At 46.8% G+C, this 18,321-nt stretch overlaps 1 protein-coding gene across 1 annotated transcript in view; it reads right to left on the minus strand.

Annotated features, from left to right (window-relative positions):
- Positions 1 to 607: 607 nt before the first annotated feature.
- ITIH2 (inter-alpha-trypsin inhibitor heavy chain 2) overlaps positions 608 to 18,321 on the minus strand; it is a gene marked incomplete at both ends in the record, with an annotated part of 39,416 nt that continues 21,702 nt past the window's right edge. Inside the window, 10 exons of the mRNA XM_081331906.1 lie at positions 608 to 755; positions 1,935 to 2,046; positions 4,491 to 4,663; positions 4,759 to 4,957; positions 5,419 to 5,532; positions 8,425 to 8,544; positions 12,824 to 12,931; positions 13,608 to 13,780; positions 14,628 to 14,767; positions 16,844 to 17,029. Of these exons, the coding sequence (XP_081188032.1) occupies positions 608 to 755; positions 1,935 to 2,046; positions 4,491 to 4,663; positions 4,759 to 4,957; positions 5,419 to 5,532; positions 8,425 to 8,544; positions 12,824 to 12,931; positions 13,608 to 13,780; positions 14,628 to 14,767; positions 16,844 to 17,029 (1,473 nt within the window). The remainder of the gene's footprint in view (positions 756 to 1,934; positions 2,047 to 4,490; positions 4,664 to 4,758; positions 4,958 to 5,418; positions 5,533 to 8,424; positions 8,545 to 12,823; positions 12,932 to 13,607; positions 13,781 to 14,627; positions 14,768 to 16,843; positions 17,030 to 18,321) is intronic.

Genomic DNA, 18,321 nt, shown 5'->3' on the forward strand with positions numbered 1-18,321 from the left:
AATGCTTGTTTAAGGCAAGGGTGTCTAATCTGGACAACTTTTAAGACCTGTGGTCTTCAATTCCCAGAATTCTCCAGCCTGCCATGCGGGCTGGGGAATTCTGGGAGTTGAAGTCCACAGGTCTTAAAAAGGTTTCCAAGATTGGCTACCCTCCCTTCTTCTCCCCCCTCCCACCCCCGGTCTTAAAGGCCTTGTTTGAAAACTTCCTAGGCACATTAGACAAATTGCAGGATCCAGCAAGGAGTTTTCTACTTTAATTCCATTTGGATACAACGGTCTTTATACAGTCAGGGGAGAAAAAAAATAATCATCATCACGTTTTCCACATTTTTCCAGCACCCTTGGGTTACATTTTTGCTTTCAAATGCAACTTTGCTGGAAAGTCGAAAGTTTGGTTTGCATTCTGCACAAACAGTCCCAGTGACACAATGTCCAAATATCCCGCGGGGGGGGTAATTTCAGGGGAGGGGGGATGTGGATGGCGTTAAGCTTGGAGCAGGCCGGGATGAAAGTCTTCCCAAAGGCTGTTTGCACGTGTGAATTGCTACAAGACGAGTTGGGTGGCCACGTTTGGACACGTTTCCTTGCCTGCTTTAAAGCTGAGCATTCAGAAGCGCTTCAGGTAGCTGTATAAATTAGGGACAAGGTAATCTCTGTAGTGGCCATCGAGGAACCCTTTGCCGTTGTTGTGTACAAACCAGCACTGGACGTTGGTCCCAAAGGCACGGTCCAAGCGATAGTCCTTTTGCAGGCCTCTGCAGGCAAAAGGCAAACAGGCATAAATCATTATTATGTAATTCAGGCTTGACCCAAACCGGTGCTTCTCAACCTTGGCAGCTTTTAACGTGTACGGACTTCAACTCCCGGAAAACTTGCCAAGGTTGAGGAAGAGTGCTCTGAGGTCACCTGGAAGGGTTGACGTTAGGCCACAAGCTATCAGCAATTGATTTTCATTCTTTTCCCCAAATATAGCTAACCTAGAAGTCGCCGTGTGTCCATCTGCTGCTGGTTGGAATTGTTTTTGAAATATCTGGAAGAGAGCCAGTTGGGTCTAGTGGTTAAGGCACCAGGCTAGAAAATATGGGGCCATGAGTTCTAATCCAGCCTTAGGCACGAAAGCTAGCTGGGCGACTTTGGGCCAATCACCAGGAGACTGTGAGTTCTAGTCCCGCCTTAGGCATGAAAGCCAGCTGGGCGACTTTGACCAATCACCAGGAGACTGTGAGTTTTAGTCCCGCCTTAGGCATGAAAGCCAGCTGGGCGACTTTGACCAATCACCAGGAGACTGAGTTCTAGTCCCGCCTTAGGCATGAAAGCCAGCTGGGCAACTTTGACCAATCACCAGGAGACTGTGAGTTCTAGTCCCGCCTTAAGCATGAAAGCCAGCTGGGCGACTTTGACCAATCACCAGGAGACTGTGAGTTCTAGTCCTGCCTTAGGCATGAAAGCCAGCTGGGCGACTTTGGGCCAATCACCAGGAGACTGTGAGTTCTAGTCCTGCCTTAGGCACGAAAGCCAGCTTGGTGACTTTGACCAATCACCAGGAGACTGTGAGTTCTAGTCCCGCCTTACGGATGAAAGCCACCTGGGTGATTTTGACCAATCACCAGGAGACTGTGAGTTCTAGTCCTGCCTTACGCATGAAAGCCAGCTGAATGCCCTTGGGCCAGTCACTCTCTCTCAGCTGTACTTACCGTACAGGGTTATTATGGGATAATAGGAGGGGGAAGGAGTATATTTGTCAAAATAATAAAGGCAGGCTAGAAATAAATGAATTATAAAATCCATTATGATGCCAGGGCAGGACTGTCCATGATCAGCTTCTGTTAAACTCTTCGGCAACTTTCTCTGGGATTTCAGTTTACCAACACACACACACAAACACACAAACAGCATTTGGAGTGCCTGCCCTTTAGGTGCCTCAGGTGCCCTACCGGGTGACCGTAAGCTTCTGGCCTTTCACTTCCATGGTAGCATCAGGTTTCCCGGGATCTTGTCCTGGTCTTTCATTGTAGATGACCACATCCGGTTCCTGCATGAACTGACCTGGGGAAGAATTTTGTAAGCGTTGGTGAAACGTCTAGCTGAGATGTTAACCGTCTTCAACCTGGGTTAATCCCAAAGAGTCTGTTAGAACAGCGTTTCCCAACCTTAGGAACTTGAAGATGCGTGGACTTCAACTCCCAGAATTCCCCAGCCAGCTATGCTGGCTGGGGAATTCTGGGAGTTGAAGTCCACGCATCTTCAAGTTCCTAAGGTTGGGAAACGCTGTGTTAGAAGATCTAAGCTATGCTAGACAAAAAACCCTGAAGCCCTGCTACTTATTATGCATACTTGACTTAGTAGTTCCTGACTTACAACCGTTCATTAAGTGACCGTTCAAAGTTACAACGGTGCTAAAAAAAAAAAAGCAACCTATAACCATTTTTTCACAGTTACGACCTTTGTAGCATCCCCATAACCACGTGATCAAAAATTCAGGCACTTGGCACCAGCCTCATATTTATGACGGTCACAGTGCACTGGGGTCATGTGACCCCTTTTGCAACTTTCTGACACGCCAAGTCAATGGGAGAAGCCAGATTCACTTAACAACCGGTTTACTAATTTTATGAACTGCAGCGATTCGCTTAACAACTGTCACAGGAATGGTGGTAAAATGAGGCAAAACTCATTAAATGTCTCACTTAACAGAAATTTGGGGCTGAAATGTGTGTGTGTGGGGGGGGGTATAAGTTGAAAATTACTGGTACCGCAAGAATCTTCCAGTCTGTCTTAAAAAACCTATTTCATTGTGATTAAGCTTTGATGGGTTTATTTGATCAGATCCATGGAGAAAAGTCCTGAAAGAAGATTAACGTATACAGGTGCCCTCAACAGACATCTAGATAACAACTGCAAAAAAGCCTGTGTCCCCAAAACGTGGGTTTACCAGTGGGCCCGGGGATCACATAGCCCATCACGTGGTTTGTTTGATTGCTGTCTCCAAGGAGGGGGTTGTTACTGAGTAATTACATTTCGGGTTTTACTTCTGTAAGCTGTCTGAAATCACCGTGAATGGTTGGAGAGGGTGGGTGGACATATAAATTTTTTCAATCAATAAAATACAGTCCTCCACTTACGACTTCGTTTGAGCCCAAAATTCCCATTGCTAAGCAAGGCAGTTGCTAAGTGAGGCAAGTAAGGCAGTTGCGCCTCATTCTACAACCAATCTTCCCACCGTTGTTAAGCGAGTCACTGAAGTTACTAATCAGCCGTTTGCTAAGTGTTGGGAGCTGGCTGGGAAGGTTACAATGGTAATCGCATGACCCCAGGACTATGCAACCGTCATAAATACACGCCAGTTGCCCAGTGCCCGAATTTGAATCACGTGACCATGGGGATGCTGCAACGGTGGTAAGGGTGAAAAACGGCTTTAAGTCACCTTTTTTTCAACTGTAACTTGAAATGGCCTTAAATGAATGGTTGTAAGTTGAGGACCATCTGTAAGTAAAAATAACTGCACACAAGCACTGCGTCCGAAAGCTGCATTTTCAGGACTTTCTTGTTTTTCCCTTGAAGACGTTTCGCTTCTCATCCAAGAAGCTTTTTCGGCTCTGACTGGATGGTGGGGGGAAATGGAAGGATTTATACTCCTTGCAGAGAGCTGGTCCTTTGCCTTCTTTTACTCCTTGCTGGCTGCAAGGAGTCTAAATCCTTCCATTCCCCCGCCATCCAGTCAGAGCTGAAGAAGCTTCTTGGGCGAGAAGCGAAACGTCTTCAAGGAAAAACAAAGGAAGTCCAGTTGCCTCCTGGAAAAGCACCTTTGAGATAACCATGATGTTCTGTACCAGCCTGCTACCGGCCCTGCAGAAAAGGCAGGGACAACCCCTTTTACAAGAAGGCAAGAGGCTGGAATTAAGTCTGCCAAATTTATGAATACAAAAACAAACAGAACAAGACACGAACCAAGAAACAGGAGCTTTTCAAGCGGTTGCCTTCAGCAAACCAGCCCTCCCACGCATTCCCCCTTAAATACAGTTCAGGGCGTGGCTTCTCTCTGCCTCCTTCCGAGGAGCCCCATTGCCTTCCTCTGTTTACTCCTGATTGACTGCCTCCTGCGTCGGGCGTCCTTGAACAGGGCCAGCTGTGGGTCATCTTCATCCACGCTGTCAGGCTCACACAGCTGGGTCTGCGTCGTGACCAGATGAGAGGGGCCTGGCTGAGAACTCTCATCAAGCTGTCCAATCCCCTCAGCAAGCTCTTCAACACCCCCCTCCTCCTCCTCCTCTGAGTCGTCCGACCCAACTGCCGAACCCACAGGCTGACCCTGAATCACAACACATGAGCTGGATGACTGTGAATTGCCACAGACGATTCTGTTCTGGGCAAGAGTGGAACTCATTCCTTCATCCCATCGTCCCTGTTTTAAGAAATGCTTTCCTCAGTTGGCTGTCATGCACCCCTAAGTACCCGGAGCTATGAAACCGCCTCCCACGCCCAGCCTTTACCGATGAGGCCATGCACACTGGAGGAGAAGTTATTTGCCAGAGGGATGTAGATGCCCAGGAAATCCACATTGACTGGGTGCTTCTTCCAAACCCGATGGAGCAGGACCATAAAGGTCAGATCCCCGTCTACGGTGAGAGTCACGTTGCTCTCCTTCGTGACCGAAACCAGCAACCTGGGAGAAGGGAACAATGCTTGAAATCCCCTCAGCCTGCCTTCCGTAGGAGACTTGTATCTTGCACAGGTGCAAACCAGAGGCCCGGATTTTACCTTCTCCGAATGAGGCTTCCTGTCTCTGACCAGGAAAGAGAATTGGTGGAAGAACCGTCCTTTAAGGTGATCGTCTCAGTGCTGACTTCGACCTTCAAGCCTTTGGCTTCAAAATGGAAGCCAATCTTGCCAAAGTAGGTGTTGAGTTTATTGTTCAAGAACCTCTTGGCGCCAATGAGTTTCCCATTAATTGTAATTCCTGGGAGGAGGAGGAGGAGGAGGAGGAGGAGGAGGAGGAGGAGGAGGAGGAGGAGGAGGAGGAGGAGGAGGAGAAGGAGAAGAGGAAGAGGAAGAGGAAGAGGAAGAAGAAGAAGAAGAAGAAGAAGAAGAAGAAGAAGAAGAAGAAGAAGAAGAAGAAGAAGAAGAAGAAGAAGAAGAAGAAATAATTGGCATTTTACCCATTTGTCTGAGTTAGGATGCTTATAAACCCCATCCACGGTTACTACTTAAGTAATTAGAGCTACATCTCCAAGTTTGAGCCTCAAGAGACTTGAGCACTCTTATCTCTAACTCGGAGGCTAGTGGCTTGCAGCTCAGAGAGATTCTGCTAGCTTCTGATTTGTTTTCGGATTCAGTACTATGATTCAGAAAACTTTTTTCCCCCAAGCCCACTATTAATGTCTCTCAGTTCAACCATAATCGACTGTGCATTTCTCTTACCGGACTCTACATCTGAAATTAAATTCAGGATGGCCCCTGGTTGAGAATCAATATTGAAGCAAATGTTCTCCTGTTGCCTTGAGAGGTTGATGATGAAATGGGGGTCACTGTCCACTGGAAACGAAGACAAAGGAGATGCCTCAAAGAATGCAAAACAGCCTTCCTAAACATATTACACGCCTTACACGGGGTATCTGTGGCCACACCCACCAAACGATTTCAGAATGATTGTCCAATCATGTTGGCTTCTGCAAAAAGTCAGCATGATTGGACAGTCCGAATTCTCCAAAGCACCAGAGGTCAGGACAAGAAGATCATTAAGGAGAGAAGCAACCTGGAACCAAGGAGAAATTTCCTGACAGTGAGAACAATTAATCAATGGAACAGAAGTTGCCTTCAGAAGTTGCGGGTGCTCCATCACTGGAGGCTTTCAAAAAGAGACTGGACAACCATTTGTCTGAAATGGCATAGAATCTCCTGCTTGAGCAGTGGGTTGGACTAGATAGAAGACCTCCAAGGTCCCTTCCAACCATATTATTCTGCATTCTGTGTTCTAAAGGCAAAGACCTGCCCTCCTGGATTAATAATTTGGGCTTGTATCCATGGACCCAGTTCTTTACACAACTCTTGAAGGAAAAATTAGGATTCTAGGCTCAAAGAAAAATATGTCTACAGTTGTACAGCTTCTCCAAGCACTGGGGCGAGAGAGAAAATAAATAGGGCGTGAGAGAGCACGAATAGCAAAAAAAGAAGGAATGGGTGATCAAAACTCTATAAGGTGGTATCTGTTACATTTCTGGATAGTTATTTATAGTGATGGAGCACCCACAACCTCTGGGGGCAAACCGTCCCACTGGTTAATTGTTCTCACTGTCAAGAAATTTCTCCTTAGTTCTAGGTTGCTTCTCTCTTTAATGATCTTCCATCCGTTACTTCTTCTCCTGCCCTGAACATAGAACAAAAAAATCAAAGAGCTAGAAGCGATCTTGAGGGTCTTCTAGTCCAACCCCTCTGCTCAAGGGAGGAGTCCCATATCATCCTGGTCAAATGGTTGTCCAGTCTATTCTTGAAAACCTCCCGTGATGGAGCACCCATCATGGAGTTTCTGAAGCCAAGCCATTCCACTGATTAATTGTTCTCACTGTCAGGAAATTTCTCCTTTGTTCTCCTTGATCTCTCTTTAATGATTGTCTACCCGTTACGTCTTGCCCTGCCTTCAGGTGCTTTGGAGAATAAGTCGGTCCCCTCTTTTCTGTGACTGCCCCTCACATACTGGAAGACAGCTAATTCTTCTCTTTGGCAGGCTAGACATACTTAGATCCCTCAACCGTTCCTAGCCTCCACACCTGTTTACCATCTTTGTGGTCTTCTCTGCACACTTTCTAGGGCAGTGATGGCGAACCTTCTAGAGACCGAGTGCCCAAACTGCAATCCAAAACCCACTTATGTATCGTTGAGCGCCGGGTGGGTGTGGCCCATTGGGTGGGCGTGGCCCATTGGGTGGGTGTGGCTGCGGTGGTAACGGCAGGCTGGGTGGGACTAAAAAGTTCAATCAATCAATTCCCCATGAGAAGTTGAAATTGATTGATTGAACCTTTTCTCTTCTTTTTTTTGCACACAGTGGCGGAGGCCTAAAGCGAAAAGGTTGTGTAAAATCTAGCTGAAGGCCTAGGGCTGGGGTGATGGTATGCGTGCCCATAGAAAGCGCTCTGCGTGCCACCTGTGGCACGCGTGCCATAGGTTCGCCACCACGATTCTACGGTCTCAGCATCTTTTTTTGCATTGTGAGCAGAACTGTATCGGGTTCCAAGCATGGCCTCACTAACGCACTAAAGTAAAGGTAAATGTTCCCCCGCACATGCGTGCTAGTCGTTTCCGACTCTAGGGGCCGGTGCTCATCTCCGTTTCAAAGCCAAAGAGCCAGCGCTTGTCCGAGGACATCTCCGTGGTCATGTGGCTGGCATGACTAGATGCCAAAGGCACACAGAACGCTGTTACCTTCCCACCGTAGTGGTCCCTATTTTTCTACTTGCATTTTTACGTGCTTTCGAACTGCTAGGTGGGCAGAAGCTGGGACGAGTAACAGGCCCTCACTCTGTTACGCGGCACTCGGGATTCGACCCGCCAAACTGCCGACCATCTGAACGACAAGCTCAGCGTCCTAACCCACTGAGCCACCGCGTCACTAACACACTACAAAGCGGTATTATCACTTCCATCTTTCTTTTAAAAAATCGAGGTGCATATACAGTATAAGACTCCTTCCTATACAGAGTAAAACATAGAGTGGCTACAATTTTCTACTACCTGAATGTATGCTCTTGCTATTAGCTGGGGTCGTGGGCAAGAAGCTGGAGTTACCAGGCATGTATTGCCCTAAAATTAAAAGATCCCGTTGGGGGAAGAAGACGATGGATTAAATCTAATGATTTCATTGGGTTGCAGTTAAATTCTTGTGGAGAAAATAAAAGTTCAGATTAAAAACGAAACACTTTCATTCCTGTTCATAAAAACTGTCTGGCAATGATGGCTTCATTGAATTTTACGGGAGGAGTCTTAGTTGTAATGTTTAGATCGGGGGTGGTGGTGGTCCAAATTTGGCAAATTCAAGCCTTGTGGACTTCAACTCCCAGAATTCCCCATCTAGTATGGGAGGGGGGAATTCTGGGAGTTGAAGTCCACAAGTCTGAAAAGTTGTCAAAGATTGGATGCCCCCCCCCCCGATTTAAACTCCACTTCTGCACCATTTTACATTATAAAAATCTTTTATTTTTCTATAAACATATTTTTTGTAACTTCTGAAAATATGTATATTTTTACAAGCTGTTGGACTCCCCCTTAATTTGTACTTGGAAGCATTTTTCGCTTATTGTGCAACTTTTTCTCGATGGGAAATTACTTTGGAGGTCAGCATGTGAGCAGAGTTTGATGTCCATCTGGTTTGGGAACAAATGAATGGGATTGTTTCACATCTGGATAAAGGAGACTCAGTCCAACCTTCCTTACCTGCAGATATGGCAGAGGTGGGGCCCCTGACAGCAGCTAAAGGGCCCTCTGATTTCGTTGTGGGCTTCGCCCAGGATGGAATGGAGTTGTTGGTCTGTTCTTGGCCAATAACTAAGGGCCCTGTTTAGATAAAGGAAGGAGACAAGTGGAATGAGTGATTAATATCAATCAATCAGAAAAGAGCTTGAAGGGGCCTTGGAGATCTTCTAGTTCAACCCCCTGCTCAAGCAGGAGACCCTGTACCATTTCAGACAAATGGTTGTCCAATCTCTTCTTAAAAACCTCCAGTGTTGGAGCATTCACAACTTCTGGAGGCAGGTTGTTCCACTGGTTAATTCTTCTAACTGTCAGGAAATTCCTCCTTCGTTCCAGGTTGCTTCTCTCCTTGGTTACCGTATTTTCCGGCGTATAAGACAACTGGGCGTATAAGACGACCCCCCAACTTTTGAGATGATTTTCAAGGGTTAAAAAGTCGTCTTATACGCCGGAAAATACGGTAGTTTCCATCCATTGCTTCTTGTCCTGCCTTCAGGTGCTTTGGAGAATAGCTTGACTCCCTCTTCTTTGGGGCAGCCCCTGAGATACTGGAAGACTGCTATCATGTCCCCACTCGTCCTTCTCTTTGTTGTTAAACTGGAGATACCCAAATCCAGCAGCCGTTCCTTGTATGTTTTAGCCTCCAGTCCCCTGATCATCTTCGTTGCTCTTCTCTGCCCTCTTTCTAGAGTCTCGACATCTTTTTTGTAATGTGGTGGCCAAAACTGGCTGCACAACAGAGCATGTGGGCCAGACGTTATGTTGGAAGACCTTGGACCTGAGTCAATGGAGTAAACCCTTTGAGGTAGCCCAAACAAGATGCGCAACCCATGAGTACTAACACAATCTCTGCTCTAAGGTGTACAGAATCTTGTAAGTCTGAACGTACTTCCCTTACCCCTTGTCTCGCCTTTCCAGAAAACTAGTGTACAGATAGTCCTTGACTTACAACGGTTCCTTTAGTGACCATCTAAAGTTACAACGGAACTGGGGGAAAAATGACTCATGACCATTTTTCACAAAGAGGGACAAGCACCCTGTGTTCCTTCTTCAATTTTATCCCTCCCTCATTTACGGGCCAAATGCCAGGTGTGGAAAAAAATGATGAATTACGGATTCCTCTGGGTGAAAGCTGGATTACGCAGACTTGCCAAGGTGACTGATGTCTATTTATAATATGGTAGCTGGATCCTGGCTCCACTTGACGGCTTTTTCTCAAATATGCCAAGTAATCTCTTCACTCGGTGGACGTTGGCATCGTTTCAAACTACTCTCATAGTTGCAGAAAATATACTGTACAGTATATTTAAAGAAGGCCCTGGGGGCTGAGAAAAGCACTAGCTGGATTGGCCTATATAAAAAGGGTGTGTGTTGGGGGGGGGGCGGGGGAGACAGTCACAAAGCTGAAGTGGTGCTGAAACCTTGATTCCCAATACAGGTGGTCCTCGACGTACGGCCACAACTTTTTTTTTTAATCTCATTTATATCCCGCCCTTCTCCAAAGACTCAGGGCAGCTTACAATTTAAAGCACAAACCAATGTGCTTAGCAATAGCCTTCATTCTATGTATATGCCTGCTTATTAGGGCTTTCGCGCACCCCCCCCCCCAAGCGGCATTATTACAAAGTCAGCTTATTGCCCCCAACAGTCTGGCTCCTCATTTTACCTACCTGGGAAGGATGGAAGGCTGAGTCAACCTTGAGCCTGGTGGGATGCGAACCTGCACTAATTGCAGGCAGCTGGTGTTGCTTAAGGGGGCATTAGCCCACTGCTCCACCAAGGCTCTCTTGTTAAGCAAGACAGTTCTTAAGTGAGTCTTGCCTCATTTTACGACCTTTCTTGCCTGTCGGTTAAATGAATCGCTGCAGTTACAAAGTTAGTAACACTGTTGTGAAGTGAATCTGGCTTCCCCCGCTGACTTTGCTTGTCAGAGGGTCGCAAAAGGTGGTCACGTGTCCCCGGGACGCTGCAACCGTCGTACATATGAAACCAATGGCCAAGGGTCCCAATTTTGATCACGTGACCATGGGGATGCCGCAACGGTTGCAAGTGTGAACAGCAATCATAAGTCGCTTTTCCCAGTGCCGTTGTGACTTTGAGCAGCCCCTGAACGGAGGCTTGTAAGCCAAGGACAACCTCTCATTAATAGAAGACTGTTCAGAAGTTTGAAATTTGGGGCTCAGCTGTGGTCGTACATTGAGGACTACCTGTATTCAAGATCCAACAGGAGAGACACGCGTACACACTGGCCCTCTATTCAACCACAACTCACAAGGAGGAGGATTAAGAAAGGGCTGCTTTGTTATTGTGCGTCATAAGTGGGCTTACATACTTCATTTATTATTCCTTTGCCTTTTCCTAACCAGAGCACAGTCAGGGAGAAGCAGTTTAACGCTTGCCTTGTAAGTATGCCTTACCTTTACGGTCCACAAAATCATTAATTATTGTAATAATTAGCCCAATGAAAAGTGTGTGTGTGTGTGTGTATGTGTGTGGAGGGCTATTTGTGAATGCAGAGGGCCCTGGAGACATAATTTCCCTTATATGGGTCAGTGATGTGAATAAGCAGTAGGGAAAGATACGTCTAGGAAAGAATTAGAATGAGTACTTTGGAGTCTAGTGGTTAAAGCCCCAGGAGACTGTGAGTTCTAGTTCAGGGCTTGTCAACCTTTTCACCCATTGTACCACTGTTAGGATATGGCAACATCCGAGGACCACCAGTCACCTAGCAAGGTGTCAAAAACTTGATGACCAAAAAAAAAAAGGAAAAAAGTGAAGTATAGGTAGTCCTCGACTTACAACAGCTCGCTTAGTGACTGTCCGAAGTTACAATGGCACTGAAAAAAGTGCCCCCCAAGCCACAGCCAAGCAAGACACCTGCTTTCCCGCCTGGCGGCGCTCTTCCTCCTGTTTGAGGTTTTCATTGTTGTGAGCATTTCTGTTGAGGATTGGCAGCGGGGATGGGGTTGCGGGTGTTTGGTTTTTATTCCCCCCCTCTGGTGGGTGGTTGCAGCAGGTTTTGGTCACTTCACATGACCTTGGGACACTGTGACCGTCATAAATATGAATCATTTGCCAAGCATCTGAAAGTAAATCACAAGACCCTGGGGATGCTGCAACATTCCAGCCAATTGGCGCTTCTTCTGGGCTCAGCAAAAGCGCTGGGATCAGTGCTGAGCTCCAGCTGGATCCTGGCGTTGATCCTGGCGCTTCCGCTGAGCCCCGACAGCCCTGCAGCTCCAGCCGTCTCTCACTCAGGCTTGTGCGGTGCTGCCGCCGGTTCAGCTCATTCACCTCCCCCACTACCACTTTTTTAGGATGGTCGCGTACCACCTGCCAGGTGCCAATGTACCACAGGTGGTACCCGTACCACTGGTTGAAAAGCCCTGTTCTAGTTCCACTTTATGGATGAAAGCCGACTAGGGGACTTTGGGCCAGTCACTAGGAGACTGTGAAGTCTACAGTAGTACCACCTCAGACATTGACATGAAAGCAGGCTAGGTGACTTTGGGCCAATCACCAGGAGAGGGGGAGTTCTAGTCTCACTTTTAGGTGTGAAAGTCACCTGGGTGACCTTGGGCCAGGAGACAGCGTGTTCTAGTCCTGCCTTAGGCGTGAAAGCCGGCTGGGTGACTTTGGGCCAATCGCCAGGTGACTGTGAGTTCTAGTGTTGCCTTAGTCAGGAAAGCTGGCGTTGGGCCAGTCTCACTCTCTCAAGCCAACCCACCTCACAGGGTTGTTGTGTGGAAAGTAGCAGGGGAGGAGCATTAGTATGTTCACCATCCGGAAAATACTCCTGTCAGGATTGGCGGGATTCCGGTTTACAGATGCATTGTTGACAAAGCTGACAGGGCAAGCTACTGCGTACGAATAGGCAGCAAAGCTCATATTGCCTCATTGCCTGATGACGTCACCTAGTTGGGTAATGAAACGTCTGCAAGCCAGCGCCTAGGATCCCACAGTCCTCCTCCTGCTCCCCCTCCTTCTCTCTGCAAACCCCACTCCCTTCTAGAACTGATGACGTTACCTAGTTGGGTCATGAAACGTCTGCAAGCAAACAACCAAGCTCAGAGAGCACCAAGGACCCCACAGGTCTCTTGGTTCCTGGATTAACCAATATTATGTCCTCATGAGACACACGCTCATCAAAGCAGGCTAGGTTCACCCCACCTGCAAAGCCACAAAAGCCCAAGTTAGTGTCTGTGTGTGTGTGTATGTGTGTGTGTGATCAGGTTTAAGCCTGATCAAGATTAATATTTTGGGTCAGTACAGCCAGCGGGTCTCTCCCTGCCTGAGCTGATGAAATGTGTGGAGAGACCCCCACCAAGGAGCAAGAGGAGAAGATGGCAGGAGCTTCCTTTACCTGTATATACACTTGCTGCAGTGGGACCCCTAAGTGCTGGTTGTGGGTCTTTGGAGCCGGGCCGAGTCAAAGCGGGGACGGGCTTGAGCTGTCCAACGCTTAGAGCACCTGTTTACAGGGAGAGGAGCGGAAAGAAAAGACATTAATTATAACGACCTCCATCTGCTTCCATCCACGTCACATCTGGGCAGGAATAACAATAACAATAACAACAACAACAGTAACAATAACAATAACAATAACAACAACAAAACAACAACAAAACAAGAAGAAGAAGAAGAAGAAGAAGAAGAAGAAGAAGAAGAAGAAGAAGAAGAAGAAGAAGAAGAAGAAGAAGAAGAAGAAGAAGGTTGGAAGGGACCATGGAGGTCATCTAGTCCAAACCCCTGCTCAGGCAGGAAACCCTATACCATTTCGGACAAATGGCTGTCCAGTCTCTTCTTAAAAACTTCCAGTGTTGGAGCATTCACCGCCTCTGGAGGCAGGTTGTTCCACTGGTTAATTGTTCTAACTGTCAGGAAGTTTCTCCTTAGTTCTAGGTTGCTTCTCTCCTTGACTAGTTTCCATCCGTTGCTTCTTGTCCTGCTTTCAGGCGCTTTGGAGAATAATAGCTTGACTCCCTCTTCTTTATGGCAGCCCCTGAGATATTGGAACACGGCTATCATGTCACCCCTCACTCTTCTCTTCGTTAAACTGGACATACCCAATTCCAGCAACCGTTCCCTATATGTTTTAGCCTCCAGACCCCCAATCGGTTGCCCTTCTCTGTACCCTTGAAGATCACCTGGACAACAGGCCCTCTTGCGGTCCTGGGGGGAATCAGCCAGCATCAGCTCCTCTCCATCTGGGTTCTCAACGAGCATAGCTGTGTAGGGGGTCACGATGTGGTGATCCAGCGAAATCTGCAAGATGGCCTTGGTGATGTTCCTTTTCAAGGAGGCGGTAGGAGCCACGTTTCTGAGCAACAACAAAAAAAACGAAGGTGAAGGCTAAACCCAAACACAGAAGGTTGAGCCGATGAAAGAGAACATTTGTAGCTCGGGGTTGTCAACCTGCGGGGTCCTGGTTGCTCTCCGAGCTTGGTTGCTTTACAGTCTTTGTGCTGGACAGGTATGTAACCATCTGGCCAGAGCATATACTTAAGAACTGTGTTAGAGTATTTAGCATGTACAGGGTTAATGTTGTATCCTTAGCAGAGATGGCTTCTGGGAAATGTAGTCTAGTTAGTAAATCCTGCAGCTTATCTAGAATAGTGGGAGGAGGAATAATAATAATAATAACAATAATAACAATAATTAATAATAATAATAATAATAATAATAATAATAATAATAATAATAATAATAAGTAGTAGTAGTAGTAGTAGTAGTAGTAGTAGTTGGAAGGGACCTTGGAGGTCATCCAGTCCAACCCCCTGCTCAGGCAGGAAACCCTATACCATTTCAGGCAAATGGCTGGCCAGTCTTTTCTTAAAAACTTCCAGTGTTGGAGCATTCACCACTTCTGGAGGGAGGTTGTTCCACTGGTTCCTGGCTTTGTGCCTTGGTATCATCTCTACACGAACCCAAGCAACCAGGCTTCTTCGCTCCATACGAACATGGGGTGAATCTACCTTTATTTTATTTTTTTACACTGCTAGAATGGACAGATATGCTCACGAACAGATGAACCTATCAGCAAACGTAAGTCTGCCTAGGATTCCTGATCAATAAAATTATGTTTAAAACCGTTCTGCAGAGTTTATGCTATCTGGATCAGAATTATAAAGCATTTCTAATTCACGGTTCCATTACAGACTTCTTACCTTTCAGCCATGAGTTGGTTGACGGTCAGGTAGGCCCACAATTTCTCTGTGAATTTGGGATCGGCATGTTTATTCTTGCTCAGGAAGTCATCCAGTCCTTCAACATCTGCCAGAATCTCCAACATTAGCTGAGTATTGGACTGATTGCAAAACAAAAACGAGCAGAGAAATGACCCATGTATAAGCTAGCAGGGCCAGCCTGAATATTGTGGGCTTCTCGTGATCTCCTAAAATGGTTACAGGGAGCCTTCGACTTACGACCACAGTTGAGCCCAAAATTTCTGTTGCAAAGCAAGACACTTGTGAAGTGAGTTTTGTCTAGTTTTACCATCTTTCTTGCTACGGTGACTCACTGCAGTTTTTAAGTTTGGTTTAAGGGAATCTGGCTTCCCCGTTGACTTTGCTTGTCAGAAGGTCACAAAAGACAATCACGTGACCCCAGGACACTGCAACCGTCATAGACACATGCCGGTTGCCAAGCGTCTGAATTATGATCACGTGACTTGGGGATGTCTGCAATGGTCATAAGTGTGAAAAATGGTCACGAGTCACTTTTTTCAGTGTCGTTGTGTAGCGGAGTTGGGGTGAGAACGGGGCCAGCTGAGAGGCTTTGCAGGAGCCCTGCTGATTTGGTGGGAAGATGAGGAGCTCCGGCAGCTGCCATGGGTCTGGCAGAGGGGCGGGGGTTGGAGGAGGGAAGAAAAAGGAGGAGGAAGCTGATAGAAGGGAGGAAGAGAGAAGCCAGCTGATCAAAGAGAGAGTAAGAAGCTGGGGTTTTTGCATTTACTTTTTCTGCTTCATTAACAGGCAAGCCGGACAAAAGGGGGAGGTATAGAGAGAGTGAGAGTAGTTGCTGGAACTGTTTGCTTGAAGCAGGCCAGGCAGGAAGAGATAGAGGGTGAGAGTAGTTGCTGGAGCTGTTTGCTGGAAGCAGGCCAGGCAGGGAGAGATAGAGGGTGAGAGTAGTTGCTGGAGCTGTTTGCTGGAAGCAGGCCAGGCAGAGAGCAAGAGTGAGAGAGTGGGAGTAGCTTGCTGGAGCTGTTTGCTTGAAGCAGGCTAGGGAGAGAGAGAGAGAGAGGGTGAGAGTGGCTGGTTGGAGCTGTTTGTTTGAAGCAGGCCAGGCAGAGAGAGATAGAGAGGGAGGGAGAGAGGGAGGGGTGGGGAAAGGTGAAGTTTTATTGTTTCTTTCTCTTTCATTGCGGGCAGGCCAGACGAAGAGAGGATAATTTGGGGAGTTTCAATTCCTTTTCCTAGGTAGAGGGAGAGTTAGGAAAGAGTTTGACATACGTCTTTTACTGGGAGGTTAGGGGTTTTTGTTTGATAGGATCAGCTGGGGGAGATAAAAAGGGATTACATGGAGTGAGGTCAGAGAGGGACGAGGAGAGTGGACAAGGAAGGCCTCTGCCAGCGCCAGAGATTGACTGCCATTGTTTTAGGCAAGTTGTTGTCATCAAAGACTGATTAACATTGTTCTGGGCAAGTTGTTGTCACCAGAGACTGGCTACCATTGTTTTAGGCAAAGTTGTTGTCACCAGAGACAGACCACCATTGTTTTAGGCAAAGTTGCTGTCACCAGAGACTGACTGCCATCGTTCTGAGCAGGTTGCTGCTACTAGAGACGGACTACCATTGCCTTATGCCAGCTGCTCTTATCAGGAATTGACTATTATCTTCCCTGTAAGTTCTTATTGCCTGAGATCAACCACCATCATCCCACGTGAGGCACCGTCGAGAGAGAGCGACCATCGCCGCCCCATGTGCGTGGCTGCCGATCGTGACTGAATACCACTGTGTTACGTGCTGTTAGGGAGAGGCGCCAACGTGAGACACCTCCTTGGGCTGGTGGCCACTTGGAGGGGAGGTCAGGAGGGCCTGGAATTAAGCGGTCCCTATGGGGGTGGCGCTACAATTGTAACTTTGAACTGTCACTAAATAAATGATTGTAAGTTGAGGATTACCTGTGCTGTAATTTCTGTTTTTCCTGGAATCTCTCACCCAAGTTCTAACCTTACTTAACATTTCATGATTAGCCAAGATAAATTTTTGCTGTCACTTAAGTTGGTTCTCGGTAGCTAGAGGAAAAAAACTATCAGCTTTGGAGAAGGACATGCAGTCTCCTTCAGTCTGGAAGACTCATGATTTCTCTATAAAAGTTTGAGAAAATCCCTACAACTTCACAAGCTCATCATGTTCGGGTACTATCAAGGTGGACTTACTGCTGTGGCTGTTATCACACTCTGCAAATGCTGCACATTTTCAGCGTCGACTTTTCCCGATACCACAATCTCTGACCCTCCGAAATAGTTCTGGAAGGTGCTCTGGGTTACATCGGACACATATCCTTCGGGATAGTTGAACTCCAGTTTTTTGAGAAGTGGGGTGGAAACCTGGTTGTAGAATTTCTGCAAATTCAGGGGGGGAGAAACCCCATAGACATTAGAAGTTTACTTCTGAAAGACTCTTATTCCTGATGTGTGATATACAGGCAGTCCTTGACTTACGACCACAATGGAGCCAAAAATTTCCATTGCTAAGTGAGACAGTTGTTAAGTGAATTTTGCTCCATTTTGTGACCTTTCTTGCCACGGTTGTTAAGTGAATCACTGTAGTTGTTAAGTTAGTAACAAGATTCTTAAGTGAATCCGTCTTCCCCATTGGGTTTGCTTGTTGGAAGGTCGCAAAAGGGGATCACGTGACCTCGGGATACTACAACCGTCATAAATATGGCCAGGCATCTGAATTTTGATCACATGACCGTGGGGATGCTGCGACAGTCATAAGGGTGAAAAATGGTCATAAGTCACTTTTTTTCAGAGCTGTATTAACTTTGGTCACTAAATGAACTGCTGTAAATCGAGGACTACTTCTATAACCCCCATTGAGCACAGGCATAAAGGACACAGATATATCCCATTTCCTAAGGATCATAATCCATTCACAATAAAAATAGAAGGGGGGAAAAAAGTTGAGCCTAGAAACCAGGAGACAGTGAGTTCTAGTCCCACCTTAAGCATGAAAACTGGCTGGGTGGCTCTGAGCCAATTATCAGAAGATGGTGAATTCTAGTCCTGCCTTAGGCATGAAAGATGACTGGGCGACTTTAGGCCAATCATCAAGAGATGGTGAGTTCTAGTTGCATGTTAAGCATGGAAGCTGGCTAGGTGACTTTGGGCCAATTACCAAGAGATGGTTCCAATCCCACAAGCATGAAAGTTGGCTGGATGATTTGAGGTCAATTACCAGGAGATCATGAGTTCTAGTCCTACCTTGGGCATGAAGCCGATTTAGCGTCTTTGAGCCAATCCCTAGGAGACGGTGAGATCTAGTTGCGTCTTAAGCATGTAAGCTGGCGAGGTGACTTTGGGCCAATTGCCAGGAGCCGGTGAATTTTAGTTTCACCTTAAGCATGAAAGCCAGCGGGGGTAACTTTGGGCCACTCACCAGGATGCACCATAAATAGTGTGTATGTCTTGATGCAGGGGGAGAATGTCTTCAAGCAGAAATAATTTGGGTCAGAGGTTAATAACACGGCCTTCTCTATCAGAAGTCCCAGAACCCTTCAGTCATTAACTTTACAGATTCGGTTGGCACGGCCTAAATGGATTGGGTCAAAATATAAAAGGTAGCCACCATTTGAACTGGTGTTAAATTGGTGACCTAGAACTGTAATGGAGAAAGCCATCAAGGCATTAAA

The sequence above is a fragment of the Vipera berus genome, assembly GCF_964194415.1.
Source record: "Vipera berus genome assembly, chromosome: 6".
In the NCBI taxonomy this organism is placed as follows: Eukaryota; Metazoa; Chordata; class Lepidosauria; order Squamata; family Viperidae; genus Vipera; species Vipera berus.